The 27,979-nt window shown below is 62.3% G+C and overlaps 2 protein-coding genes across 6 annotated transcripts in view; one reads left to right on the top strand and one right to left on the bottom strand.

The window, feature by feature from the left end:
• The first annotated feature begins 1,756 nt into the window (after positions 1 to 1,756).
• PRR36 (proline rich 36) lies at positions 1,757 to 7,684 on the top strand. Of its 2 annotated transcripts, none has more exons than XM_055237848.2 (6): positions 1,757 to 2,144; positions 2,725 to 3,002; positions 3,122 to 3,224; positions 3,458 to 3,570; positions 3,663 to 6,662; positions 6,833 to 7,684. In XM_055237848.2, exons 2-6 carry the CDS (start codon positions 2,732 to 2,734, stop codon positions 7,342 to 7,344), a joined length of 3,999 nt encoding a protein of 1,332 aa, XP_055093823.1. In that variant the 5' UTR covers positions 1,757 to 2,144; positions 2,725 to 2,731; the 3' UTR covers positions 7,345 to 7,684. The 2 variants fall into 2 exon arrangements, with proteins under 2 accessions (XP_055093823.1, XP_055093824.1); XM_055237849.2 differs by lacking the exon at positions 1,757 to 2,144 and adding an exon at positions 2,305 to 2,416.
• Positions 7,685 to 11,424: 3,740 nt separating this feature from the next.
• Positions 11,425 to 27,979, bottom strand: part of EVI5L (ecotropic viral integration site 5 like) — a 34,868-nt gene continuing 18,313 nt past the window's right edge. For 2 of the 4 annotated variants that reach the window (XM_055240213.2, XM_055240214.2), the window contains exons 4-20: positions 27,100 to 27,324; positions 26,915 to 26,989; positions 26,125 to 26,250; positions 24,674 to 24,817; positions 24,481 to 24,570; positions 23,059 to 23,156; positions 22,915 to 22,975; positions 20,180 to 20,233; positions 19,124 to 19,156; positions 17,933 to 18,073; positions 15,587 to 15,715; positions 14,261 to 14,401; positions 14,002 to 14,157; positions 13,745 to 13,891; positions 13,334 to 13,429; positions 13,121 to 13,216; positions 11,425 to 12,977 (exon numbers count right to left, since the gene is read on the bottom strand). In XM_055240213.2, coding sequence (XP_055096188.1) covers positions 12,699 to 12,977; positions 13,121 to 13,216; positions 13,334 to 13,429; positions 13,745 to 13,891; positions 14,002 to 14,157; positions 14,261 to 14,401; positions 15,587 to 15,715; positions 17,933 to 18,073; positions 19,124 to 19,156; positions 20,180 to 20,233; positions 22,915 to 22,975; positions 23,059 to 23,156; positions 24,481 to 24,570; positions 24,674 to 24,817; positions 26,125 to 26,250; positions 26,915 to 26,989; positions 27,100 to 27,324 — 2,091 coding nt within the window. In that variant the 3' untranslated portion in view covers positions 11,425 to 12,698. The remainder of the gene's footprint in view (positions 12,978 to 13,120; positions 13,217 to 13,333; positions 13,430 to 13,744; positions 13,892 to 14,001; positions 14,158 to 14,260; positions 14,402 to 15,586; positions 15,716 to 17,932; positions 18,074 to 19,123; positions 19,157 to 20,179; positions 20,234 to 22,914; positions 22,976 to 23,058; positions 23,157 to 24,480; positions 24,571 to 24,673; positions 24,818 to 26,124; positions 26,251 to 26,914; positions 26,990 to 27,099; positions 27,325 to 27,979) is intronic. The other 2 variants (XM_063615797.1, XM_055240215.2) reach the window with 2 other exon arrangements.

Genomic DNA, 27,979 nt, shown 5'->3' with positions numbered 1-27,979 from the left:
CCAGGCTGGTGTCATGCCACAAGGGGTTCACACGGGTGATCATTGGTAGACTGAGGGAGAAGATAAGGCCTAGAATGATCCAATCTGGAGGCCAAAGCATGGCATTCAGCTCTGCCATTTTTCTCTGCCTTCCATTTCTGCAACCTCAAATGGGCACAACATCCCTACCCCCAACCCCAGTTCACCCGATGCCAAGTTGCATTATCTGTTTCCTGTACATGGAGGCCCCCTGATTTCCAGGAGGGAGTGAACTGTGCGTATGAGCTTGCGATGGGGTTGGCAATGGGGCAGAGGGCGCTGGTTTCCTAATATGGTAAAAAGTGGCTGTGAGTCTGGAGGGATGCGACATCCAGGCGGAAAGCTCATGGAGGCCGTATGAGGAGGGGACTTGGCTGACAGAGGTGACAAGGCCAGACTCTTTTTTTGTGTATGTGTGACGGAGTCTCGCACTGTTGCCCAGGCTGGAGTACAGTGGCGCGATTTCGGCTCACTGCAAGCTCCGCCTCCCGGGTTCACGCCATTCTCCTGCCTCAGCCTCCGGAGTAGCTGGGACTACAGGCGCCCATCACCACGCCCGGTTAATTTTTTGTATTTTTAGTAGAGACGGGGTTTCACCGTGTTAGCCAGGATGGTCTCCATCTCTTGACCTTGTGATCCGCCCACCTCGGCCTCCCAAAGTGCTGGGATTACATGCGTGAGCCACCATGCCCTGCTCAGACTCTTCTTATAAGGAGAGGGAGCTGAGGAACGGCCGTTTCCACCCTCAGGCTTCCATCCTCTTCATGCCACAGTCCTGGAGCACAGCTCTCCACCAAGGCCCCTGCCCTGGCTGAAGTCACCAACAGGACACCTCCCACTCGCTCCGGCTGGGCTGGGATCCTTGTAAAGGATCTTCTGCGTCCTTCATTAACTTGTGTTTTTCTTTGTTTGTTTTTGTTTTTGAGACAGAGTCTCGCTCTGTCGCCCAGGCTGGAGTGCAGTGGCGCAATCTCGGCTCACTGTAACCTCCCCCTCCCGGGTTCAAGCGATTCTCCTGCCTCAGCCTCCCGAGTAGCTGGGATTACAGGTGCTCGCCAGCACGCCCGGCTAATTTTTGTATTTTTTGGTAGAGAGAGGGTTTCACCATGTTGGCCAGGCTGGGTCTCGAACTCCTGAGCTCAAGTGATCCGCCCGCCTCAGCCTCCCAAAGCAGTGGGATTACAGGCGTGAGCCACCGCGCCCGGTCTTATGCATTTGTTTTGACACCTCCTAGGTCTGCATAACCTTGTCCCCCGGAAGCCCAGCTTTGCCAGGAAGCCTGGGCTGACTTGACATCCCGTTAGCTGGGAGGGTGTGGAGGGTGGCCGTGCTCTACCCTGCAGACGGCTGGGTCACCTCTCACAGAATATACTGTGTCTCCTGTCGCTCTCCCTCTTATTCCTCCTTTCTTTCTTTCTCTTCCCCAAAATCTGGGGTCTACCTTGCATCCTGAAATTCCCAGGGCAGCATTCTCTTAGCAGTCCCTCGACCCCCCAACCAGATAAGGGGTTTCCTGGCGTCTGGGGAACACCTTCGGGTGTGGGGCGGGGGACGGCTGCCCCTCAGAGACCCTGGGCAGCCTAGCTTTCGCAGACGCGAAGGACTGGATAGTGCCAGGGCCACCGAGCGGCCGGATTGGTGTGTGGGCCAGAGGCGCGGTGGTCCCGCCTCCTGGTTGCCAGGGCCCAGCCTATCCGCGTCCAGGCGGTCCTTGGTGCCAGGTTGTTGTGGTGGGGGTCGGGGCAGGTGTATGTGTTGGGGAGGACAGAGAAGGACCCCAGGGATTTGCTCCCCCAGTCCAAACCGTTGACTCTCTGGGTGCCTCAGGCGCAGCTGTGGAAACAGGCTTCCCCCGGACCGCGGAGAAGCCACCCCTCTCTCCAAAGCGCGCATCTCCCCCATCCCCCTCGGCGCGCTTCCGCCGGCCGCGCTCCCGGGTCGGGATCGAGCGCGCGCCCCCGGCTCTCCCGCCCGCGGCCGAGGGGCGGGACCGGCTCGGCTCCCCAGGCGCCGCAGCCGGCAGCCCCCTCCCCTCGCCTCCTCGCCGCTGGCGGCCACCGCGTCGCTCCGGCCCGGGCCCCACCCCAGGCGACTCTGCGAGGAGCGGCCGGAGACCGGAGGCGGAGGTGAGCGCGACGCGAGCAGGTGGAGAGGCTGGGCGCGGGCCAGGCCCGGCTGGGGGAGGGGTCGGGCCCGGGACGCGGCTCTTTGTCTCCCGGAGCCCGTTCGCGGGCAGCGGGGCCGCTCTGCCTCCCGGCAGGTGCAGGCATCCCTCGGGGAGGCCGGGGGAGGCCGCTGGGGGCTGGCGGGGAGACCCGGGCGTGCGCTCCGGTCCCCCACATCCTGAGCCCGTGGCAGTCCCCTGCTCTCCAGGCTGGCGGTCTGAGTCCCTGAAGGGGTAAGGGGTAGGGGCGTGGAGATCGGTCCTGAATTGGAGCCGAGGCAGGGGAGGAGGTGGGCTGGGGCGGGCAGGGCCTCTTCGCTTTAGGGAAAAGCGGTGGGGGGTTGGACTTGGGGACAGCGAGGAGCAGTGGGGCTGGCGAGTGGGTGTAGGTGCGTGGGAGCCGAGCAGATGGAAGCCGAGGCCGAGGTTTGAGTGTCCATGGGTGGCGATGCTGCGAAAGGGCAGTGAGGTAGCAGGGTCCAGGTCTCTGGAGGCAGCGTAGCTGTCCAGAACCTGGGATGCGGACCGGTTTGTCTCTTCAGGTGCAAGATGGACAACAAGAGAGACAAGGCGAAGGCAGGGGCCGCCGCGCGGACGCCGACTGCTCGCCCTCCTGGACTTCTGACCCCCAGGCCCCCAGGCTCTCCTCGACCCCCTCCCCCAGTAACTCCGGCAGCCCTCCGAGTTCTGGGAGCTGCGGGAGCAGTGGGGCGAAAGCCTCTGGCAGAGCGAGCGGGGGGCATCGGCGGGGCCACTCTTCCCGAGTCTGCTCCCCGAGCGGGACCAACGCGGAGTGCTGGGACAAGTTCCCGAAACCCAGGTACCCCAGCCACCTTCCTCAGCTCCGCCCCCATCTTCCCTCCCCCTTCCAATACCTGTCCAGTCTCACCTCCACCGCCACCTCTCCGGGGCACCTGTGACTCGGCCTTCTCCCCGCAGCCTCCAGGCCCCCAGCCTCTGGGAGAGGGGAGAGAGCTCCTCCTGCCAAGAACACCAGCCCAGGCCCTGTTTCTAGCCCAGGGCGTGCCAGCGGGACCACCAGGTAACCTGCTCCCTCTCCCCCAGTCTCCTAAGCCAGAGTTAGAGTCACAGAGTCTGGAACCTTTTATTTTACACGAGTTGGGGCGCGGGAGCACTTGCAGGTCACTGGGCACAAATTGGGTGAAAGCCATTATTGGTCCTCAGAGAGGGCTCATGCCCATTTCACAGATGGGGAAATAGGCTTGGGAAGCCAAACAAGGACCTAGGCCTGAGCGTGGCCCCTTCTGTCTCCAGGCCAGGCCCTCTTGGTCAGAAGGGACTCCGGATCCCAGCGGAGGAAACTGTGGCCAGAGAAAAAGCTACAGAGGCTCCCAAAAGGAGTGCCCTCAGCGCTGGGGCACGGAGAGGTACGTGACCTGGAGAAGAGTGGGGTTCCTGGGCAGCGAGGGGGGCCGCCTCAGAGGTATCAGTGACCCCTGGCCTTCTACTTTTTCTCCAGACACTTCCGGGCCTACCCCAGGAACCCCCTCCCCGGCCATGGCCCGTCGGTCCCGGGCTGCGGGCACCGAGGTGGGGCTCCCCCGGCCAGCTCCGAGTGCCCGGCCACGGCCCCCGACAGAGGGCCCCCGGAAATCAGTGAGCAGCACCTTGGAGCACAGTATCACCGAGCCAAGCCCGGCTGCCAGGAGGCGGCCCAGCGCTGGTGGGGGTCTCCAGAGGCCGGCCTCGCGCTCCCTGAACTCCAGCGCCACCCCTCTCTCCTCCCCAGCCCGTTCTGGGCCCTCAGCCCGCGGAACACCCAGGGCTCCTGCGCATTCCTCGCAGCCCAAGCCGAAAGGACTGCAGGCTCTGCGCCCCCCTCAGGTCACACCCTCAAGGAAGGACGCAGCCCCAGCACTAGGCCCGCTTTCTTCCTCTCCTTTGGCCACACCCTCTCCATCGGGTACCAAGGCAAGACCCGTACCGCCTCCCGACAACGCAGCCACTCCCCTGCCAGCCACGCTCCCTCCCTCTCCACCGGTAACGCCCCCTCCGCCAGCCGCTCTCCAAAGTCAGGCCCCGCCCACCCTGCCGGCCACGTCCCACTCGAGGCTTACCTGTCAGTTGGCCACGCCCCTTCCTCTAGCCCCTCCTTCCCCCTCTGCTCCACCCTCTCTGCAGACCCTCCCCTCTCCACCAGCCACGCCCCCCTCGCAAGCTCCACCCACACAGCTGATTATATCCTTTCCAGAAGCAGGCGTCTCTTCCCTGGCCACAGCCGCTTTTGTGGCTTCAGTCTCTCCATCAGTTTCATCCCCTCTGCAGAGTATGCCCCCGACCCAAGCTAATCCAGCGTTGCCCTCTCTTCCGACTCTCCTCTCTCCCTTGGCCACACCTCCTCTGTCAGCCACGTCTCCTCTACAAGGCCCTGTTTTTCCGGCAACATCTCTGGAGAATCCGGCTTCTCCCCTCGGCACACTCCCTCAGCCAGGACTTTCTGCCCTGACCACGCCCCCTCCGCAGGCCTGTCCTTCCCCGTCTCTGCCCTCTCCCCAGGCCACGCCCCACACTCTGGCCACTCTTCCTCTGCAGGACTCTCCTCTTCTGGCCACATTGCCTCTGCAGGCCTCTCCCTCTCCTTTGACCACAGTCTCTCTGCAGGATCCTCCTCTAGTTTCTCCCCTTTTGGCCTCACCGCCTCTGCAGGCTCCGCCCCACCCACAGGCCCCACCTTCTATGACTACGCCCCCTATGCAGGCCCCGCCCTCTCCCCAGACCATTCCCCCAATACAGGTCCAACATTCTCTGACCTCACCGTCTCTGCAGGCACCTCCCTCTCCTCTGGCTTTGTCCTCTCTGCAGGCCACAACTTCTTTGGGCTCACCCACTCTGCAGGCCACACATTCTTTCCTGACAATGTCCCCTCGGCAAACCCAAGCTTCTTTGACCTCACCTTCTCGGCCGGCCTCTACTCCCCCTGATTCACCCCCTCTGCAGGCCCCTCTTTCCCTTCCTGCCTCACCCCCTCTGCAGACTTCTCTCTCTCCTGCTGTCTCACCCCTAAACTCACCCCTGACCATACCCCCTCTGCAGGCGCTATCTTCTCTGGCCTCCGACTCTCCTCAGGCACCTCCCTCTTCCCTGACCATGCCCCCTCCGGAGACCCAATCTTCCCTGACCATGCCCCCTCTGGAGACCCAATCTTCCCTAACCCTGCCCTCTCTGCAGACACCTCCTGCTTCCCTGACCACACCCCCTCTGGAGAACCTACCTTCTCTAGCCCCGCCCTCTCTGCAGACAGCTTCTGCTCCCCTGACCACACCCTACCTGGAGACTCCACCTTGTCCAGCCCCACACCCTCTGCAAGCACCACCTTCGCCATTGACCACGCCCCCTCCAGAGACTCCCTCTTCCATAGCCACGCCTCCTCCACAGGCCCCACCTGCTCTGGCCTCACCCTCTTTGCAGGGCATGCCCTCTCCCCCTCTGTCTCCTTTGGCCACGCCCCCTCCACAGGCCCCACCTGCCCTGGCCTTGCCTCCTCTGCAGGCCCTTCCCTCTCCCCCTGCCTCACCCCCTTTGTCTCCCTTGGCCACACCCTCTCCACAGGCCCCAAATGCTCTGGCAGCGCACCTTCGGCAGGCCCCTTTCTCTCCCCCTCCCTCACCCCCAGTGCAGGCCCCTTTCTCTCCCCCTGCCTCACCCACAGTGTCTCCTTCGGCCACGCCCCCTCCACAGGCCCCACCCTCTCTAGCCGCACCTCCTCTGCAGGTCCCACCCTCTCCCCCTGCCTCTCCCCCAATGTCTCCTTCGGCCACGCCCCCTCCACAGGCCCCACCACCTCTAGCTACACCTCCTCTGCAGGTCCCACCCTCTCCCCCGGCCTCTCCCACAATGTCTCCTTCGGCCACGCCCCCTCCACAGGCCCCACCCCCTCTTTCCGCTCCTCCTCTGCAGGTCCTGCCCTCTCCCCTTGCCTCACTCCCAATGTCTCCTTTGGCCAAGCCCCCTCCACAGGCCCCACCCGCTCTGGCCACACCTCCTCTGCAGGCCCCTCCTTCTCCGTCTGCCTCACTCCCTGGGCAGGCCCGTTTCTCACCCTCTGCCTCACCCACAATGTCTCCTTTGGCCACGCCTCCTCCACAGGCCCCACCTGTTCTGGCAGCGCCCCTTCTGCAGGTCCCTCCCTCTCCCCCTGCCTCACCCACCCTACAGGCCCCACGCCGCCCCCCGACCCCGGGTCCGGATACCTCCGTCTCGGGCCCACGGCTGACCCTGGCGTTGGCCCCCGGCCCGCCGCCGCCGCCCTCGCGCAGCCCGTCCAGCACGCTGAGCGGCCCGGACCTGGCCGGCCACAGCAGCAGCGCCACGAGCACGCCAGAGGAGCTGCGTGGCTACGACAGCGGGCCGGAGGGCGGCGCCGCAGCCTCCCCGCCCCCCGACGCAGAGCTCGCCGCCTGCCACCCCGCTGCCTGGAGTCGAGGCCCAGCTCCGCCGCTGGCTTTCCGCGGAGCCCCAGGTAAGGGGCACCCTAGACCCGCCCTGGCTGTGGGCGGGGTCGGAGGCGAGGCTTCGCAGCTCGGGGGCGGGACAGCTGGGTCCGGGGCGGAGATTAGACAAGGAGGCGGGACCTTGAGACAGGGGCGGGGCTTATCCCCCCCACGGCCCACCTGGCGTCTCTCCCTGCAGGTGCGCAGCTGCCGTGGCCTCCTGCTGCCGGACCGGGCTCTGCTGACGGTCTGTGCACCATCTACGAGACTGAAGGGCCCGAGTCCGCGACCCCCGCCCCAGGCGCACTGGATCCGGAGCCCAGTCCCGGCGCAAGCGGTGGGAAGGCGGCGGCTGGGGCCGGGGCGGGGACGTCCTCGCGGAGCCCGAAGCAGGCGCGCCTGGGCGAGCTGCCACTGGGGGCGCTGCAGGCGAGCGTCGTGCAGCACCTGCTGAGCCGGACGCTGCTGCTGGCGGCTGCCGAGGGTGCCGCGGGCGGCAGCGCCGGGGGCTCAGGAGGCGCGGGGGGTGGTGGCGTCACGGGGGGCGCCCGGGCTGCGCTCAGCGACGCCGAACTCGGCCGCTGGGCCGAACTACTGTCTCCCCTGGACGAGTCCCGTGCCAGCATCACCTCTGTCACCAGCTTCTCTCCGGACGACGTGGCCTCCCCGCAGGGTGACTGGACCGTGGTGGAGGTGGAGACCTTCCACTGAGCCAGACCACAGCCCCGCCTACTACACCCCACCCCTGCCTTAGGATCCGCTCCTCCGGGTACGCCTGTTTGTTTTAGACCCCGTCTCCACTGCCCAGGAGCCCCGCTGGGTGGATTAGTCTTAGCTCCCTAGAGCCTGAGCCTTTCGGCCCAGGCTCCACCCCTGCCTTCGGCCCCGGAGGCTCGGGACCTACCCACAGCTTTGACCTAGGCCCGCCCCTCCAACTCCGCCCCTTTGGCCTAGGACACGCCCCGTTTCCCCGAACCCCGCCCCGTGTCCAGTGTATTGCCCACCCCGAACAGCCTGAGTTTGCAATAAAACTGGGACACTGGGGCTTTCACACCTTCGCTGTCACAGAGAGGGCTGGGGCTGGGGACCTCCAGCGGGCTGAGCGGTGCGGGGGGCCAGGCCAGATAAGGCCTTGCTAGCGGCTGTGCGCGAACCGGTTGGAGCTCTGGATAAAGTGCGGTTTTCCTCTTCTGGGAGAGAAGGGGCAGGCCAGGTGGGGCTAGGGCGGGGCCCTGCTGAGTCCCGGCCATTTGGTGCTGCGCACCGATCCACGTGTGTGAACTTGGGCTTCTTGGTGTCCGACTTCTGGCGGAAACATTCGGCTCAGGAGGGGCCTGGCTGGGCCTGTGCGCCCGAGTGGATGAGTCAGTGCGTGGCCGAGGTGAAGGAGCAACTGGAACACTTTTCTATTCTATTCTATATTCTTTTTTGTTTGTTTGTTTTGACGGAGTCTCGCTCTGTCGCCAGGCTGGAGTGCAATGGCGCGATCTCGGCTCACTGCAACCTTCACCTCCCGGGTTCAAGCGATTTTCCTGCCTCAGCCTCCCAAGTAGCTGGGACTACAGGCACATGCCACCACGCCCAGCTAATTTTTGTATTTCTAGTAGAGACGGGGTTTCACCATGTTGGCCAGGGTGGACTGGATCTCTTGAGCTCGTAATCTGCCCCCGCCTTGGCCTCCCAAAGTGCTGGGATTACAGGCATAAGCCACCGCGCCCGGCGTGTTTTTTGTTCTTTTGAGATAGAATTTTGCTCTCTTTGCACAGGCTAGAGTGCAATGGTGCTATCTCGGCCCACTGCAACCTCTGCCTCCCGGGTTCAAGCAATTCTCCTGCCTCAGTCTTTCGAGTAACTGGGATTACAGGCGCGCGCCACCACACTCGGCTAATTTTTGTATTTTTAGTAGAGACACGGTTTCACCATGTTGGCCAGGCTAGTCCTGAACTCCTGACCTCAGGTGATCTGCCCTCCTCAGCTTCCCAAAGTGCTGGGATTACAGGCGTAAGCCACCAGGCCTGGCCTGGCACACTTCAAACTCCATGCGGGGCAACTAACACTCCTGGGGAACAGGTGGGAAGATTGGAGGGCGCTGAGGCAAAGATGGGGGACCCCTTCCCATGGCCCTTCAGCTGGTGTAGGGTCCCGGGCCAACTGCCCCAGTAGGGGATTGCAGGAAGAAGTGGCCTCTCCCAGGGTTAGGTGGGAGATGGGGGAGTCCTCACACTGCACCCTGTCTCCAAGTGTCCTTAAAGTGCCACTTGGTGCATCCCACCCCCACAGCATCCTTGCCCTGTCCCCTTAGGCATCCTTATCAGATTCCCAAACATCTTCACAGGCCCCCTCCAATCAGAGTTTCCTGCCCTTCCTCCCCCAACGAACCCTAACCCTAACCCCCAGCTCTGGAGCCTCTCAAACCCTAGCCAGTCTCTCCCTGTTCCCCATGCCCCTGCAGAGAGCTCCGCTGCTAGGCCTTTCCTCCCCCGGGTCTCCTGCATGGCACCAAGAATGATGGTGACATCCCCAGGTGGGTAAGAAGACAGAGTAGGATCTGGCCTTGGGCCTTCAGCCCTGCCTCTGCCCCTGGACCCAGTACCCTTACACCATCCTGTGACCAGCTTCCTGTCAGTCACAGACCAGCAAGTCCTGCCTGTCCCCATCCCAGACAAGGCACCTCCTAGCCTGGGGTCTGAGGAGAAATGGGCTCTGGCCTGGAGGGGCACTGCCACTGCACCCCTGGGAACTAGAGGAGGAGGACACCAGCACAGTCCTTTGGTCAAATTCAGAGTTTTGTGGCAAACCATAGAGGTGTCCTCTCAAGGTGGGCCCTAGTGGGGTTGGGGAGCTGGGTGTCTTTGTTTCCAGACTCTGGGACAAGCCCAAGGCTGACTCCTGACATGCTGGGGAGCTGGGGCTCAAGGCCAGCTGCCAGGAAGGACAGGGCAGAACCTCAGACAATTCCTCTGGGGTCCTGCCCCGTCCTGGGGAGCCAGCGGGGGTGGAATTACCATGGAAGCAGGAGGCACGGACAGTGACTGTGAGGGTCCCCAGGGTTACATCTGCACCGTGTGTGGCCAGGAGAGCTGTGGCATGTGATAGGACAGTACATGGGACTTGGCTGTCTCAGTACACAAGCAGTGTCATGTCCTTTGCTTGGCTGTCAGGCATGGGGGTAGGGGGCACTTTGTGGACCCACGACTGGGTGCAGAGGGCAGGCCCTGGCTGGCATCTGCCTGAACCCAGTTATGTTTCTGCCTCTAGGGGCTGGGCGCCATGTCTCAATGCCTGTAATCCCAGCACTTTGGGAGGCCGAGGAGGGCGGATCACCTGAGGTCAGGAGTTTGAGACCAGCCTGGCCAATATGGTGAAACCCAGTCTCTACTTAAAAAAAAAAATACAAAAATTGGGCCGGGCACAGTGGCTCATGCCTGTAATCCCAGCACTTTGGGAGGTGGGTGGATCACCTGAGGTCAGGGGTTCGAAACCATCCTGGCCAACATGAAGAAACCCCATCTTTACTAAAAATAATACAAAATTAGCCGGGCGTGGTGGCGCATGTCTGTAATCCCAGCTACTTGGGAGGCTAAAGCAGAATTGCTTGAACCTGGGAGGCAGAGGTTGCAGTGAGCCAAAATCGCACCACTGCACTCCAGCCTGGGCAACAAGAGTGAAACTCCGTCTAAAAAAAAAAAAAAAATTAGCCAGGTGTGGTGGTGTGCGCCGGTAGTCCCAGCTACTCAGGAGGCTGAGGCAGGAGAATCACTTGAACCTGGGAGGCAGAGGTTGCAGTGAGCTGAGATCGAACCACTGCACTCCAGCCTGAGTGACAGTGAGACTCCCTCTCAAAAAACAAAATGAAACAAATTAGCCAGGCATGATCGTAGGCGCCTACAGTTTCAGCTACTCGGGAGGCTGAGGCAGGAGAATCACTGGAACCCAGGAGACGGATGTTGCAGTGAGTCGACTGCTTTGAGTGCCTCTAGGAAGCTTTGCTTTGCCACTCCTGGCTCTGTCCTCCACCCTGCCCCCTATCGCCACCCAGCAGCTGGGACTCTGCCTCAGCTCTGTGGGGAACCCCACAAAGGACTCTTTCTGCCCCCTACTCACTGTCCTCCCGGCACTCGCCCCCTCACAGACTCTGTGGTCCATCTGATGGGGCTCTCTTACCTAAGCCCTCCATGGGCTCCCAATGGCCCCCAGTTCAAAGCCCAAACTCCCTCTCCTGACGTGAGCAGTCCCTTCTTGATCTGACCACACCCAGGCTTTCCTGTTCCTCCTTCCAAGGCATGGTGTGCCTCCTGTTGGTCTGATCTTTATGCTTTTACCCCTGGAAGAGGCCCTGACACCACCTCCTCCAGGAAACCTTCCCTGATCTCCCCACACATTTGTCTATTGAGCACCTACCACATTAGTGCAGGCTCCCCCCTGGCCAGTGCCTGTCTCCTCTGCTCCACTGGAGACCCCCTCAGAGCCAGGCACAGGGCAGAGTACCCCACAATACCCCTGGAGGCGTGAGCAGAATGAATGCAACCGGGTCCTGTGCTTCCTGAAGCCCAGCGATTTGGCATGCCTCTCTCTCCTTCAGGGGAGGCCCAAGTTGATTCACCCAGGTGGGAAATCATGCCCTGCCCCCAAACTGAATGCCCTTCTATCCTCTCCCACTCCCATTCTATGAGACTGTGGGGAGCTCCTGAGGGCAAGGACAGCCCCGCCTTCCCTCAGCACGGTTTTTGGTCCCGGGGCTGGGCACCCACCGCTGCTTGCGATTCTCTTCCCAGCCCGCAGGCCAGTCTGTGACTGTGTAAATACACTTTATTTTCCATCTTTCCCGCCTGGGCGACATGTGGAGTGAACAGGCAGTGTGCAAAATGGTGGTGGGCAGTGTAGGGGGCGTGTGGGAGAGCCCCGTGGGTGCCTGCCCCAGTCCCCAGGCTTCGTGACACAGAAAAGTGGGCAGCTAGGAAGCAGGGACGGAGCAGGGGTCCCCACCCCGGAAGCGCCAGGGAGACTGCTTGTGACGCTACTCTACTCCAGGAGCACCGAGGGGGGCAGCCCCCAGGGTCGTGAGGCCCGAGGGGCCGGGGGGAGGGAGGAAGGGGCCTGGGGGGCATCGTTGGATTTTGGCACCGTTCTCAGCTCTGATTCAGCAGAGGCAACGGGACCACCAGGAGGAAGTGAGGGGAGGCCGCTCGCTGGGAAGCTCCTGCCTGGGGGCCTGGCCCTGGCTGAGGGTGGGGCTGGGAACACAGGAAGAAAGGGAAGTAGGTGGAGGCCGAGGACCCCCATAGAGATACCCCTCCACCACTGGCCAGGATAGGGGGCGTGAGTGTCTCCCAGAGGAAGATGTGGGGCGCTGGGGAGAGGGGTCTCTTCACTTCCTGGAAGCTGCTCTGGCCCCAGAGAAGCAGGGAGGCTTCCCGCTGGCCACTCAGTCCCCAGGCGCCCCGCACACAGTAGGGGGACTTTGGTTTCCGCTGCAGGGGCCATGGTGCCTGCGCCAGGCAGGAGAGGCCGGCCTGGCCATCTGTCCCCAGCGGCCTGACTCCCCTAGAGATGGCCAGGGGCTAGTCAAGGGTCACTTCATCCCGAGGAGTGTCGTGGGGTGCTGATGTCCAGCCCAGAGCTGGCGCTCTCCTTCCTCAGGCCTCGGTTAGCTCCTGAGCGCTTCCCAGCAATGCCGCCCTTGTCCCAGAAGGAAGCCTGCTAGGAGGTGGGAGCTGCCTGCTCGTTCAGTGCTGGGACCTCTGGGTCGTCTGTCCCCTGCCCTCTGCCCTCCTGTTAAGAGAGCAGTCAGCCCCTCCAGGCACCCCTGGAACGCCAGAGGGCCCGGAGGGGTACAGACCAAGATGGGTAAACACTGCTGGGGAGGGAGAGCCTGCCCCGGGGTCCTGAGGAGACCCAGGTCGGACCCTACCCTCTGCGCTGCCTCGCCGGGCCTCGCTTTAGGGGTGGCCGAGCCACAGAGGGCGCGTAGTTTGTCAAGTGCGGCAGGTGGGGAGCAGAACGCAGACTGCCCATGCGCCCCCCGCGGCTGCGGCCTCCTGACTCCGGGCGCGCTGGGCACGGCCTCAGTTGTCCAGGCCCTGGCTGTAGGGCGCGGCCAGCTCATCGGCGTCGCTGTCTGAGCTGCCCTCGCTGTCCTTGGCCGGCCGCTCCAGACGGCGGAAGAAGCGCGCATCGCGCGGGGACAGGGGGTACAACGCGTCCTGCAGGGCAGCGCCCACGCCTACGCCAAGTAGCTCCTCGTCCGACGACGGCAGCGAGTCCTCGTCCAGGTGCCGCGCCAGGCTCAGCCCGTCGAAAGCCAGCGGGTCCTCGAAGGGCGGTGGGCCCTTCAGCAGCCGCACCTGGGGCGGGGGACCGGCGCTGCAGGCGTGGACCGGCCTTCTGCCCCGCCCTCCCAGCCGCATCCTCCGCAAGGCACCGGCGCTCGGCTCGTCCCAGGCCGACGACACCCAGGCCTGTCCCCGGCATCCCCGCGCCGGCTCACCTCGGCCTTCAGCTCTTCGATCTGGTCCTTGAGCTCGCGGATGTACTGCGATGAGTCCGAGTGGTTCAGCTGGCCCTGGATGCGGCCTTCCTCCCTCTGCGGGGTGCGCCAGGTCACGCGGGGCCAGTGCCATGCTGGGCCTGGGGTCCGGCCCCGCTCCTGCCCCAGGCCCTGCCCCTGCCCCCGTCCCCCCACCCCGGCCCCGCCGCTCACCTGGATCTCCAGCTCGGCAATGCGCTGCCGCATCTCGGCCACCGCAGCCATGCTGTCCGCCTCCCGCAGTCGCACAGCCATCACCTCCTCCTTGCTCTGGGGTCGGGGGATTCGGGGGAAAGGAGGGCGGGTCAGGGGGCGGGGCGCATCAGGGGGCGGGACCGCGGGCAGGGGCGAATGAGGAGGCGGGGCCAAGGGCGGAGGCGGGTCAGGAGGCGGGACCGCGGGCAGGGGAGGTGCGGGCGGGGGCGGGTCAGGAGGCGGGGCCGCGGGCGGGGGCGGGAGGACCGCGGGCAGGGGGGCAGATCAGGAGGCAGGACTGCGGGCAGAGGCGGATTGGGGGCGGGGCCTCATGTAGGGGCGCGTCCGGGGGCGGTGCCACGGGCAGGGCGGGGCCGCGGGGGTCTGCACCTTGCATTCGGCCTCGGCCTGCTTGCGGCGGCTTTCGCTGAGCTGCGTCTGCAGCCCCTTGTTCTGTGCGGCCAGGTACTGCAGCTTCTCCTGCAGCGCCGCGCGCTCCGCCTCCACGCGGTTCAGAAGGTTGCGGTGGATGTGGTCCTGGGGTAGGGAGGAAGGGAGGACGGAGGACGGCGGCGGTCAGGGCCTAACCCAGGGGCTGGCCACGGACACCACGCGCCTTCCCCAACGGGCAGGCCCCCCGAGTCCACCTGAGTCTCAAGTTCCACCACGCGCTGCCGCAGCTCGCGGCCCTCGGCCAGCGCCTGGGCCTCGCGCAGACGCACGCTCATCAGCTCGTCCTGCAGCTCGCCCACGACCAGCTTCCGTGGGGACTCCTTCCAGCGGCCGCCGCGGGCCAGATGGGCCTGGCGGGTGAAGCCGAGAGGCCGGCGGTCAGCCTCCGCCCAAGAGCCCCGAGGGGACGGCCCTAGGGGGCGCTCTGCTCTCCGGCGCCCACCCGGCCCTCACCTGCCAGGTGTCCGAGAGCTCCTGCAGCTGCAGTTTAAGCTCTCGCGTCGAGGCCACCGCCTGGCCCTCCCGCACCTTGAGCGCCTTCAGCTCCTCCTGCAGCTGCGCCACGTTGTTCTCGTCAGGCAGCGAGCTGTTCCTCTGCGGGGAGAGAGGGGTCAAGGCCTGGGGGAACAGCGCAGCTGCATGGCCCTTCCTGCAGGACAAACGCCCCCAGCCACGTTTCCTCCTGAGCTCCGCCTTGGGCGGCTCAGATGGGGAAGGGCGACCCCCTTGACAAGGCCCACGGGGAGCGGACTCGCCTGTGGAAGCCGGTTGGAGCTCATCAGCTATAAAATGGGTGTGGTAACAGCACCTACTCTCACAGGGTGTCCTAGGGCAGCCCCCATAAACGCCTCCCTGCACACACTGACTCCCCGAGGTCTGAGATCCATCCCCTCAGCGACATGATCAGGTGGAGGACCTGCCCCAGCAGAAACACCCTGTCTGCCCTCTGGCCCCCAGGCCAGGCCACACCAGGCCAGGCAGTCCCTCTCCCTGGGAACAGGCTGAGTGCCAGCCTAGGCCCTGTCCTGGTGTCCCAGGGCTCAGTGATGGAGGATTTGTGCTCCAGGACCCAAATCCAGCTTTCTGGATGAGGTCCGCACTGACCGTGTTTGGGTCTAGTGCTGGGACAGATCTAGCAGCATGTCCTGGAGGCACACTTCCCTGTGAAGTGGAGGGAGGCGGGAGCAGAGCCCAGCTCTTGGCTGGTGATGAGGGCCTGGAAGCAGATGGCCTCTCAGTCCTCCATTTGGGAGGACTCCCAAAATAGTGCAGGCTTGAGGGAGTGGGGAATGGCTCCTGCCGAGTGTGTGAATGGGTCCCTGGGTGCTTTCCTTCCTCTGGGAGCTCCGTGGGAGAGTGGAGTCGATGCCAAGTCAGAGAGCAGTTGGGGAGGGACCCAGAAGGCCTGGGATGGTGTCTCCATGGGAATGTGTAGGGAGGCAGCCCCAATGGGCCTGGGCCTTCCTTTCTCTCCTTCCTGTCCCCCTCCCCCATCCCCCTCTCCCCCCTTCCTTCCTGGAACCCAGTACTGGGGGAAATACACACAGGTGGGATGGGGGTATCCAGGAAGCTCACAGAAGCCGCCACACTGCTGGAGTTTGCCTCATACAGGAGGGTGGGCATGCCCCGCGTGGGGTTGTGCTGTGTGTGCGCATATGTATGGTTGTGTGTGCATGGGGGTAGGGGATTCTGACCTGGGGTCACTCCCAAAGCTTACCCAGGACCCCTCCTGTGCCCCAGGGTCCCCCCAACACCTGCCTGCCTGCCTCCCCGTCGCACCTTTTCCATGTCAAGAACCTTGTCCTGCATCTCCCGAAGGGCCCCCAGTGTCTCCGTCTCCCGCAGCCTCGACTGCTCCAGCTCGGTCTCCAGGTGGGACACGAAGTCTTCTGTGAGGCGGGGGTTCTCCTGGGGGAGGCAGAGAGCTGCGTGGGGCCCCAGGCCATGGCTGGGGGATGGGCAGCCTCCATGCCTGCTGGCTTCTGCCCCCCTCCCTAGAGCCCTTCAGCAGGGAGAGGGGCCCAGGCCTGGGGTGTCCTGGGCTGGACCCCCTGATGCTCAGGGCCTAGAGGTCCTGGCATCCATGCAGCTGGCCTGGGCCAGCTTCCTTCCTGGAAAGGCTGCACAGAGGAGACATTCTGAAAGGGGACTTGCTCTGGCCTTTGGATGCCCCACGGGACCCCGGTGACTGTGGTTTTCCGGGATCACTGGTGAGGGTGGGAGATGGGTTCTTGCTGGGTGGTCACCGTTCCAGCCACATGGTGGGCGAGGCCGGGGGTGGGGTGAGGCCTGGGGCTGTGCTCCTGTCTCTCCACCTCTCTCCTCTGCATCCCACCCTCCATTTCAAAACAGGGAAGGATGGGGAAAGAGTTTGTGGGTATCACCCTCTTGCTCCATGCCCTGGCTTCTCAGAAGTTCCCCAGTGGGGGCCCCCGGAGTGATGGACACTGTCACCTGGAACCTGAAAAAGGATACCTTGTCCCTGGGGTGGGAGCTAGGCTCCCTCTCACTGACCCTGTGGCCTGGCAGGGCAGTTCTCTAGGAGACTGCCTCAGCCCTCCCAGCCACCACCCTCTTCCTGTGGGTCTCTGAGATCCATGTGTGACGGAGGTTCTGCCTCGGCCCAGATGGCCTCCAGGCCCTATGTGGTTCCTCTAGGCCACCTCATCTTGTCTGCAGTGGCCTCCCTTTGGGCCTGAGGAGGTGGCCTTGGGCCTCCCTGATCTCTGCATCCCCCCAAAGCTGGAGCTCAGGGGCGGCTGGTGGAGTCTCCCTGATGAGCCTGAAAGGCGGGCTCATGTGGTGGGTGGGATGAGCCCAGCCTCAGTTTCCCTAATGTCCATGCTGCCTCAGAGCAAGGTGGGACAAGAGTGCTCGCAGACTCTGAGGGCCACAACGCCAGCATCACACGGATGTGGTTCATGGGGACAAGTGAGAAACAGTGAAGCTCCCCTTCTCCTCCCCAGGAGCAGCGGATCAGCTAGAATCCCCCGGCCAAGGCTTGAGCCACAGTCTCTGGGCCTGGGGGTGGAGGAGGCACCTCTGTATTGGATGGCTCTTCTTTCTCAAGCACTCCATGGTTTCTCCAATCCACACCCCACTGCCAGGCCCTGCTGAGTCAGGCCAGGATGGCAGCGGGGCCTACAGCATCGCTCCCTGCCCCTCCAGGGCATGTGTCCCTGTGGCCTGCAGGGTTTAGGGCTGCAGCCACTGGTGGTCCCTGCGATCAGCAAGGCCAACTGCTGGGTGCAGCTGCAGTTAAGTTTTTTTTTTTTTTTTTTTGAGATGGAGTCTTGCTCTGTCACCCAGGCTGGAGTGCAGTGGTGCCATCTCGGCTCACTGCAACCTCCACCTCCCGGGTTCAAGCGATTCTCCCGCCTCAGCCTCCTGAGTAGCTGGGACTACAGGTGCGCACCACCATACCCAGCTTATTTTTGTATTTTTATTAGAGATGGGGTTTCATCATGTTGGCCAGGCTGGTCTCGAACTCCTGACCTCAGGTGATCTGCCCGCCTCAGCCTCCGAAAGTGCTGAGATTACAGGCGTGAGCCACTGCACCAGGTCGCAGTTAAGTTCTAAACGCTTTCAGGAGAAGCAGATCTTGGGGTGGGGCCCCAGCTCATGGGCCTGCCCATCATGGGACCCAAAGTTCATGGCCCATAAGACACTCAGGGCGCCCCCTCAGCCCCACCCTGCCGGCTCAGAGCTCCCCAAACAGTCCCGGACTGCCCTGCTCCCATTCTTCATGGCTGGCCCCCAAGGGACACCCAACAATCCTTCAGACCCTGGGGTAAGGAGTCACAGCCCTGTCTGCTGCCTGTGACACAGAGGGAACCCTGCAGGGACAGCCCGGTCTTCAGAGGCCTCCGTGCTGAGGCTGGGGGTTGGGAAGTCAGATACTGCAGACACACTACGAGGTGGCAAGAAATGGAAATCAGGATGTCTCAGAATGTGGAGCTGTTGGGGGAGAATCTGCGCTTGTCTCTGGGTTCCCTTTACCCCAGAAATGAACAGGAGGGCCAGGCGCTGAGGCGGGGCAGATATGAGCCCTGAAAGAAAACCGTTGGGCGGGAGCGGGGGCGCAGGGCTTGGCCCCGCCTAGCAACCCTGCACACCCACCCGTACCTGCTGCTCCTGTAGCTGCCGGATGGTGCTCTGTGCCTTCTGCAGGTCCTCGGCCGCCGAGCTGCACTGCTGCCGCACCACCGCCAGCTCCCGCTTGATGACGTAGTTCTCCTCTGCTTCCTGTGCCCGTGTCACTTGCCCCTGAGAACAGCAAGGACAGGTGGCAGGGGGAGGCCGTGACCCTCGGCTCCCACCCAAGGCCCTGCTTCCCGCCACAGGGGGAGGCCCAGAGAGTGGAGGTGGGGGGAAGTGAGGTGGGGGGCCTCCCGTACTCAGAGCCTGGGATGAGCGTCCCACTGGGCCTGGGGACGTGGGTGGGTGACAGGCAGGAATAGGACACCTGGAGGAGCCCGGGAGGAACAGAGCTAGCCCTGGGCTTGGAAAGCTCCATCTCCTTCCCCACTCTGGCTCTCAGTCTCTGCCCCAGTTGGGGTCCTTATCCAGGGGCACAGCGAGGCCTTCATGCCAGACTCTGCTGGTGAGGGTGAGGATCTGGGGACAGCCGAGGCCCGGCAGGACAGGGCTGGGCTCCCGGGGGCATTCACCTCTCCCAGGGGCATCTTCTCTAGTCCTGGGCTCTGGGGCCTCCACCTGCCTGGGGCTAAGACCCCCTTTTTTTCCCCCACCTCATCTTCGTCCCCTACCCAACTTGGGCCCCCCATTCCAGGCTCAAAGCCACCAGGTGGCGGGTGGCAGCTTCCAGATAAAGCCATTCAAGATGAGGTGGCAGCAGGAGCAGGTGAGTTAGAGAAGGTGGTAGCAGGCATTGCAGGTAGGAGCAGAGAGCAGCAGCGTGAGGGCCGGGGCGTGTGTGTGCATGTGTACATGTGTTGTGCGTGTGTGTGAGACCGCGGCACTGCACACACCAGGGCCTTATGTGTGTGCTTTTAGATTCCCCAGCCCTCCTGGGTCACCACCCTGTGTCGCCCGGAGGAAGCTTTCTGTACATGCATGTGGACATTCACACCCAAACGCACTCACAGCCCCTCCACACACACACTTCTCCCCACTTCACATGCCCCGCCCCCTGGGAAGCCTCTGTGTCCCCCAGAAGCGGTCCCCAGCTGCCCCATGCATGGCGCCAGGCCTGCCCGCAGAATGGCAGGGAAGAGGCAGTTACTGGCTGTCATGTGCAGGGTGCAGGGAAGGGGCCAGGAAGGAATCTGGAGAGGGGATAAAAAGCTACAGTACCTGGATTAACCTATCAGCCAGAGCAGCGCTCTCCTACCCGGCGAAGGGGGTTCCCAGCGACAGGGGGAGGAGGCAGAGCGGAAGGCGCGGGGATAGGAGAGGGGAGACAGACAAGAACCACTTGTCACTAACGCAGTGGACTATCTCTAGAAGCAGGGGAGAGAGGAGGGAAGACCAGAGAACCAGCAGGAGAGGACCCGGAGGAAGACCAAAGCTAGAGCCAGCTCTGTCCTGGAGAGGGGTTCGGCGTGAGAGGGGAGGTCGGGGGTGCCTGTGGCTGTGGGGGAGGCCGCAGGGCTGGGAAACCCACTGTCCCACCCTCCAGGGCCAGCCGGGCCACGGCTGGCTGGAAAAACTGGGGGGGTGGGGAGAATTTCGGCTTTGTGCAGACCTCCCGGAGAGTGGGAGAGGAGTGGGGTGCGTTTTAATTTTAAGGCAGAATAAGGCTTTGGGGTGAGAGCAATCAAATCCGGTTGCCGACCCACTTCCTGTGGCCAGTGGAGGGTCAAGTGAGGATGAGTGAGGAGCAGGAAGTGGGCGCTCCCAGGGCTGGGGCTCAGTGAGCCCCCGATTCCACCCCCATCTTTAGCATGTTGGGGAGCAGAGTCCGGGCTGTGGCTCCCCACCATGGCGCCACGCTTCTCCTCCACTGGGTTTCCTTTCCTTTCTTTTGAGGGCAAGACTTCCAAATTACAGGGTGGGGTGGCTTGTGGCCCAATTACGGGGCTCATCCATCAAAGCAGCCGTTCTCCCTCCTCCTCACCCCTCCCCATCTGCGCAGCCGGGGAGGGCGCGGAACAAAAATGGATTCCCGTGGCTGCAGGCCACTGGGTTGCAACTCGCCCCCACTCCAGGATTAATCACAATACGAGTCGCCCCCAGTTACAGGGCACTCCAAATCGGGTTCAGGTCGGGTCCCGGGGCAGGAAGGTAGGGTTGCTTAGTCCTCCAGAGAGGGAAAGACTTGGAGGATTCCACCCCAGGTTAGCGGCCATGCCCCGCATGGTGGGTCACACCCCATGGTGACCATGTCCCCACAGTGGCCACGCCCCTCACCTTCTCTAGGGTTTCAATCCGCTGTTTCAGGAGCCGGTTCTCCGTCCGAAGCCTCTATGGGGGTGGGGGGAGATCATGTCATAGCCCGCCCCCATGCCTGTCTACACGCACCCCTCATTTACCCACTGCCGGCGTCAGTCCCCTTAGGGCCAGGCCACTTTTCTGGGCAGGGCACAGCCAGCGTCTTACATTCTGGGTCAGCGATTTCAGAAAACAGGGCCAATTCCTGTTCAGACTGGCTTGATTACAAAAAAATAAAAAATGTTAAAACAAACCTGGGTTCAGCAAAAATAACGTGAGTGCCTTCGTGGCCACGTGTGTGTTTGGGGGCCAGTCAGTACCCACACCCCCTCAGAAGACTCCATCCCACACGTGGGTCAGTCTGCCCAGGGTTGTGCGGGAATCAGTGGGGGAAGCGGCTGTGGAGCAGCCGCCACGCACCCCTCGCTGCTTTGCCCCAAGCACCCGGGTTCAATTCCGGGGGCAGGCTCCTCTTTGAGTCTGGGTCCAGCGTGCTGATCACGCATCCTTTCTCGACAACTACATTCCCATGACCTGCCGAGAGCAACCTGTCCCCATTGGTTTTTGCTCTTCCCTGGCTGGGGTTTCGAAGACGTCTCCCTTGCTCCTGCCTTCCATTCTGTGCTGATGGATTTTGGCTAGATAGTTGCGGTTTTAGGCCAGGTGCAGTGGCTTACGCTTGTAATCCCAGCACTTTGGGAGGCCGAGGCAGGCAGATCACCTGAGGTCAGGAGTTTGAGACCAGCCTCTACTAAAAACACAAAGATTAGCCAGGCGTGGTGGTGCATGCCTGTAATCCCAGCTACTGGGGAGGCTGAGGCAGGAGAATCACTTGAACCCGGAAGCAGGGGTTGCAGTGAGCTGAGATCACATCACTGCACTGCAGCCTGGGTGACAGAGCAAGACTCCGTCTCCAAAAAAAAAAAAAAAAAAAAAAAAAAAGAAAAAGATATTTGCACTTTAGGTTCCCCCAGGACCCTCTGGGGAGCAGGTGAGGTTTGCAAACGAGTTGAACCTCGACTGTATCTGCGCCCCCTTGCTTGATACGAAGGTGGTACAGAAATTGTTTGGATTGGTAGGTGAGTGAGGGTCCTGCCACACTGCAGGTCACACAGAATATTTCCTGGGTTTCTTCTGGGGAGAAAAGGTGATGGAAACACCTAGAACATTCCCAGGAAGCAAATGCAGTCAGACAGAACTGCAGACTTGACAGTCATTGATGCATGTCATGTGGGGAAACTGAGTCAGAGTGGGGCAAGGCATTGCCCTAGTCCCTCAGTTCGGCTGGGTCAGAGCTATTTCAGGTCTCTGGTCCTCATAGCAATCTGAAGGGTTTCCCTATCATCTCTCTGGCTTCAACCCATCACAGCACCAAGCACAGCCATCCTTGCAGGAGCTGGGCACACCTTTTGTATTTATTTCTATATTTTTGTAGAGACGGGGTATTGCTATGTTGCCTAGACTGGTCTCCAACTCCTGGCCTCAAGCCACCCTCCCACCTCAGCCTCCCAAAGTGTTAGGATTATAGGTGCGAGCCAGCGTGCCTGCTGGAGCTGGAATTGAATCCTTGTCTGTTGCACTCCAGTGTTAGCCACTGTGTGGCTCTGCCCCTGAAGAGCATGGAGCCAGGCTGTGTTGGGTTTGTGTCTGTGTCTGTTCCTGTCACTGGGGCACCCTCAGTCTCAGCTGTGACTTTGGCACACAGCAGGTGCTCAATAAATGTTTTCTTTTTTTTTTTTTTTTTTGAGACAGAGTCTCACTCTGTCGCCTAGGCTGGAGTGCAATGGTGCAGTCTTGGCTCATTGCAACTGCCGCCTCCCGGGTTCAAGTGATTTTCCTGCCTCAGCCTCCCGAGTAGCTGGGATTACAGGTGTGTGCCACCACACCCGGCTAATTTTTGTATTTTTAATAGAGACAGGGTTTCACTGTATTAGCCAGGCTGGTCTCCAGCTCCTGACCTCAAGTGATCCACCTGCCTCCACCTCCCAAAGTGCTGGGATTACATGCTTGAGCCATCGCGCCCGGCAGTAAATGCTTGTTGAGTAAATAACTAAAATCACGTGTAAAGGGAAAAATGCGCAAGGAAGGAGAGAGAAGCTTTGCACACTCAGGGAACCCCCTGACCTTGCAGGGCTGGCGGGCCAGGTGCCCCAGGAACCAGGGGCCCCGGCTGAGTGCCCACACCCTGCCCTACACACCCTGGTGTCTGGGCCCTGCGTGCTCCATCTTTCCCCAGAGGACAGTCCCCTTGGGGGGTCCTCCACTGCAAACTTCTTGAAATTCCTCCAGCCTCCAAGGCACGCTGCTGCGCTGGGCTTTTAGCCCTCGACACCCTGAGCCCGGAGCCTCTGCCCAGGTCAGCCTTGCTCACCGCGTGCACATCCTTGTTCAGAGCATTTAGAGTCCACACTCTAGTTCAGTGGTTTATTGATTGCTTCCCCATGACGCTGGGCGGCCCAGCGGGACAGGGACCTTGACTGTCTTGGTTACCGCGGCGTCAGACGGGGGAGGCGCTCACAGCTGGCCTAACAGGTGAAGGACGGCGCAGGTGGGCGGAGGCCTGTCCGCCAAGGACGGCCGGGTCCGCCTGTGCGCTGGGAAGGCCCGCCCCCTAGCGGCCGATCTTTAGAGTACGGAAGGCAGCCCCCAAGGACCTCCCATCCCTGTCGCCGCCGTCCCCCGCCCCCCCACCGACCCCCGGCCCCTGGACTCACTTTGATCTCGATCTGCTCCTCCATCTCCTTGCTCTTCATGGCTGCGTACTCCTTCTCCAGCCTGCAGAGCGGGAGGGCCCGGTGGTTACTGTCATGCCCTAGGGGGTCCCCCCTTCCCACCCTGGTTGCCCAGCAGACACCGACCTCTTCATCTTCTTGGGGTTGTACTTGACCTGGTAGGCTTTGAGGACCAGCTTGTCCGGGCAGCTGTCGAACTGGTGGGGGATCACTCTCTGGAAGTACTGTGGGGACACAGCCGGTTACCAGGTCACCAACATGCAGGCCCTGACCACCGGGGGCCGCCCGAGCCCTGTTGCCCTGGAGGGGGGCAGGAACCAGTCTGCCTGGGGTGTCGCCATGTCCTCAATGCCGTGTCCTCAGTGTTTGTGGAGCAATGGAAAGACTGAGCGTGAGGGGACGGAATGGGGGGCTGCCTGCAGCCAAAGCCTTAGTTTCCAGAAGAAAAGCAGGCAGATGCTGGATGTGGTGGCTCATGCCTATAATCACAATGATTTAAAAGCCTGAGGTGGGGGAAATAAATAGCTTGAGCCCAGGAGTTTGAGACCAGTGCGGGCAACATAGTGAGACCCCATTTCTAAAAAAAAAAAAAAAAAAAAAAAAAATTAGCTGGGCATGGTGGTGTACACCTGTGGTCCCAGCTACTCAGGAGGCTGAAGCAGGAGGATTGCTTCAGCCCAGGAGGTGGAGGCTGCAGTGAGCTAGGACTGCACCACTGCACTCCAGCCTGGGCCACAGAGCAACTCTGACTTAAAAAAAAAAAAGAAAAAAGGAAAAGCAGGCCAAGGAGGCTCTCCTGCGAGTGAAGGCTGAGGGTTGGGGGGTCTGACACAGGGGACCTTCGTGGGGGAAGGAGGATGGGGATGCCGGGGGCCTCCGGCCTGTGCAAAGGGTTAAGGTAAGCCGAGGGGGGACACGGCTCCTGCACCCGGCCCAGCTGGCCCCCTCTGGTAGCTGTGGACAATGCCTGCCCGTGTTCACGGACACAACCGTGGCCTTTGTGCATTCTTCCCTGAAGCACCAGCTGGAGGACACGGGGAGGGGGCAGGGCCCACACAGCAGAGAAGTGGCGGTGGGAGGCAGGCTGGCCAGCAGCAGGGCCTCCAGGCAGGCCAGGCTGGGGCGGGGCAAGGCGTGAGGTTGCCTAGACCCCCAAACTCCCTCCTGTGCCCTCACCAGGCCGGGGGGCAGGGTGGGGATGCCCTCATGGTCAGCCAGAGTCATGATCTGCCATCAGGCTTCGGGGCATCTGTGGGGTTGGGGGCAGGAGGTGGGCAGTGGGGCTCCCAGGGTTCAGCCCGGGCCTGGGCCTCCTATCTCCCTGCGGCCAGGCTGCTGGCCCCCGACTGTGTCTGGCAGAGCCTAGGGGGTCCTCTGGTCCCTTAGGGAGACCTCAGGGGAACAGAGTAGATGGGAACAGATCAGGGATGTCAGGCACGCCACCTTCCACCCTCGAAGCCAGGCCCTCTCTGTCACTTGTGAGGGCATCCTGCGACTCGGAGCCCCTGGTTAGGGGCAGCCCTGCCGGCCCTGGCCCTCCCGGCCCACCTGGGACATCCCCTCCATGTCCAGCTGCATCAGCTCCGCCTGGTTCACCTGCAGCAGGGCGAGGCCCACTCGGAACACGATCTCCAGCCCCTGCAAAGGCGGCAAAGGCAGTGGGAGGTGGAGGGCAGGGAGGCTTCTGTTCCAGCCACCTCCAAGGGGCTCTCTTCCCTCCCCAGGCACCGTCGGTCCTCACCTCATACATGAAGATGTCGAAGACCCGGGTGGCGACGGGGAGTGGGAAGGTGGTCAGGAACAGTGTGAGGAACCAGGACGAGGCGTACATGGATGTGTGGAAGCTTTGGGAGCGGAAATGGGTGTTGAGGTCCGGGAGCTGCTCCTGCAGGGGTGGGAGGCCGGGTGGGCACAGTGAGGGGGACCTCCCACCGGGGGGTGCTGGGCCTCAGTGTCCAGGGAGCCTTCCTGGACCTGCGCAGGGCAGCCCGAGGCTCCCTTCCTGGTGCTCCCTCAGCACTCTGTCTGGGGGAGGCCAAAGCACCCCGGAGCTTTGAGCAGCACGGGGTGGGGGCCAGGCAGGGATGGCAAGATCTGCAGCCGCCTGTGTTGGGGGCCCACCCTGGGTAGGCGATGCGCCCGTGGCAGCTCATGGGGTCCTCACGACAGCCTAAGAGGGTATGTCTGAGGCTGGGGGAGTTGGATCACTCCCCACAGACACCCTGAGAGCCAGAGATGGAGCATGGGCAGGTGCCAGCCTCTGGCCCTGGGGGGAGCCCCTGTCACCTTGTTACGTGACCTGCCAGCTGCTGTACCTCCCTCGGCCCCCAGCATAAAGCTTTGTGCAAGCTGTGTTGGATTGGCCTGAACTCTAGACAGCCAGAAAGTGGCAGACGGCTGGGGAAACTGAGGCTGGAGAAGGCGTTAGGATCCCCGGCTTCCTCCCAGCGCCAGTGGCTCTCTGCGCCCTGAGTTTGCAAGCTTGGCTGTGGGAGGGCTCTGCTACCCAGCCTGGGGTGGGGTGGTGCCTTCTCTGCAGCCCAGACCTCCTCCTTGTGGCACTACAAGGCCCTCTTAGGCTACAGCACCGCCCATGCTCCAGGCCCAGGGAGTGGGGCTGTCACCTCGAGGGATGACTGCACAGCCCCACCTGCCATGGCAGCTGAGGCAGGCCGGTGGTGTGTGTGTGTGTGCGTGTGCATGCGGGTGTGTGTATGTTCGCAAACGGCCTTGGTGGCTCTGCCTGCCAGCCAGGAGCAGGCCCTGCGGGGGCTGCTATTTATAAACAGACGTCTGCGGCTCTCCGGTAATCAGGCAGGCAGACAACACTTTCCCTCCTTCCACCACACTCTGGAGCAGACAGGGAGGTGGCTGTGGCTGTGTCCGATGTGAGCCTGCCCCACCCCTCTGCCTCAGCAGCCCTGGGAGCCCCCCTTCAGTGGTGGCTCTCCTGTCCCTCCAAGCATCCTTCAGGGCAGTGCTGCATGGGGAGAGGAGTGCCTTTTGGAGTTGGAACATCCAGGTGTGATTTCACAGGCTTGGAATTTTCAGTCCAAGAGATGCCCGGGTACAGTCTGGGGTGCCAGCCCTGCCCTCCTGCGGTCCTGCTCCCCTGCAGCCCTGGCCACCTGTGGCCTTGCCCTCCTGCAGCCCTGCTCCCCTGCAGCCCTGGCCACCTGTGGCCCTGCTCACCTGCAGCATGTACTCGAACTGATAGATACAGAGTCCGAGCTCGGCCATGCTGGGTTTGAAGAGCTCCCGCAGCCGGTACTCCTGCATCAGCCGCACGAACACACAGAAGGCCTCCTCCTCAGGCATCTAGGGGGGACGGGCAGGTGCGGGGGCTCAGGGCAGCGGGGAGGGGCGTCTCGCTGCTCACCAGGGACCTGGGGTACAGGGGCCCATCTCCATGTCGGTACCTGGCTCCCTAGACTCTCACGACACACTGTTGGTCCCTGTGTCCTCACTCGCTGTTTTACTGATGGAAAGCCTGAGGATGAGGTCGCCTGCCAAGGGCCACTCGGCAGGAAACAGGGGAGCCGGACTTGAACCCAGGGCTGGCCGCTGCCAGCATCCCCCTGGTTAGGACACCTCCTGTCCCAGCTGCGTCCTCTCTCCCTGTCCTAAGCCCCCCGGTTTCTCTGGAGGAGACCCCCAAACCCCATAAACACCACGCTGGATGGCCTAAGTCCCCAGACTGAGGTTCCTGTCCAACCCTGAGAGGTGGCAGAGAGAGACAGCCTGTCCCTCCAAACCCTGTCTCTGTCCTGGATGGTACAGTGGACGGGACCCAACCAGACAGGTGCCACCCACTGGGCCTTGGCCTGGCGATTGGCAGAGGTCACGGGTGTGGATAGAGAGGGAGGATCTGCCCCCAGCAGGACGCTGGGTGGAGGACACGCCACTTCTGTCCATCTCTTGGGGGCCGAGCCCAGGGTGGGCTGTTGTCTGGCAGGAGCCCAGCCACCCCCCAGCCACCTACCTGCATGAGGAGCAGGCCCACGATGAAGGCGCTTCCCTGGCAGTAGCCCACCTCCCGGTCTACCAGCGAGTATGCCTAGAAGGGAACGGGTCCTGAGGGCAGGGTCCCGCCGTCCAGCACAGCCGGTGAACTGGGGAACTGCTCCTTCCTTTGGGACCGAGGGAGCGGGGAGCCCTGGGCCTGACCTTCATGACGTTGAAGAGGACCTCCTGGCCCAGGCTGTCCTGGCCCTTGAAGAACTCGTGTTCTGGGTAGGTGCGGGCGATGTCCCTGCGGATCAGCTTCTCACATGGCGAGGACATCTTGAGCAGCTCGGAGTACTGGTTCTTGACTGGCATGTCCGTGGCGCTGCACAGGAGCTGCCACACGATGGCCCGGAAGTGGTGTGGGATGCCCTTGCGGATCAGCTCCTGGCCATGGGAGTGGGAAGCCGGGGCTGGACTTGGTCCCAGTACAGCCTCCCCGTGGCCACCCAGCCCAGCTCCTCAGGTGTGGCTCATCCAGGCCTCGAGCATGGCACAGAACTCGTGGTCCCCAATCCTTTTACACCCCCTTTTTTTAGAGACAGGGTCTCACTCTGTCACCCAGGCTGGAGTGCAGTGGTGCGATCATAGCTCCCTGCAGCCTTGAACTCCTGGGCTCAAGCGATCCTCCTGCCTCAGCTTCCTGAGTAGCTGGGACTACAGTTGTGCACCACCACGCCTGGCTAATTTTTAAACTTTTTTTTTTTTTTGAGATGGAGTCTCGCTCTGTTGCCCAGGCTGGCAGTGGCGTGATCTTGGCTCACTGCTACCTCTTGCCTCCCAGGTTCAAGTGATTCTCCTGCCTCAGCCTCCCAAATAGCTGGGATTACAGGTGCGTGCCACAACACCCAGCTAATTTTTGTATTTTTAGTCGAGTTGGAGTTTCGCCGTGTTGGCCAGGCTGGTCTTGAACTGCTGACCTTAGGTGATCTGCCCGCCTCGACCTCCCAACATACTGGGATTACAGGCGTGAGCCACCGTGCCCGGCCTACCTGGCTAATTTTTAAACTTTTTATAGAGTCGGAGTCTCATTATGTTGCCC

The sequence above is a fragment of the Symphalangus syndactylus genome, chromosome 13 (assembly GCF_028878055.3).
Source record: "Symphalangus syndactylus isolate Jambi chromosome 13, NHGRI_mSymSyn1-v2.1_pri, whole genome shotgun sequence".
Classification (NCBI taxonomy): domain Eukaryota; kingdom Metazoa; phylum Chordata; class Mammalia; order Primates; family Hylobatidae; genus Symphalangus; species Symphalangus syndactylus.
This window is presented reverse-complemented; position numbering and strand designations above follow the sequence as displayed.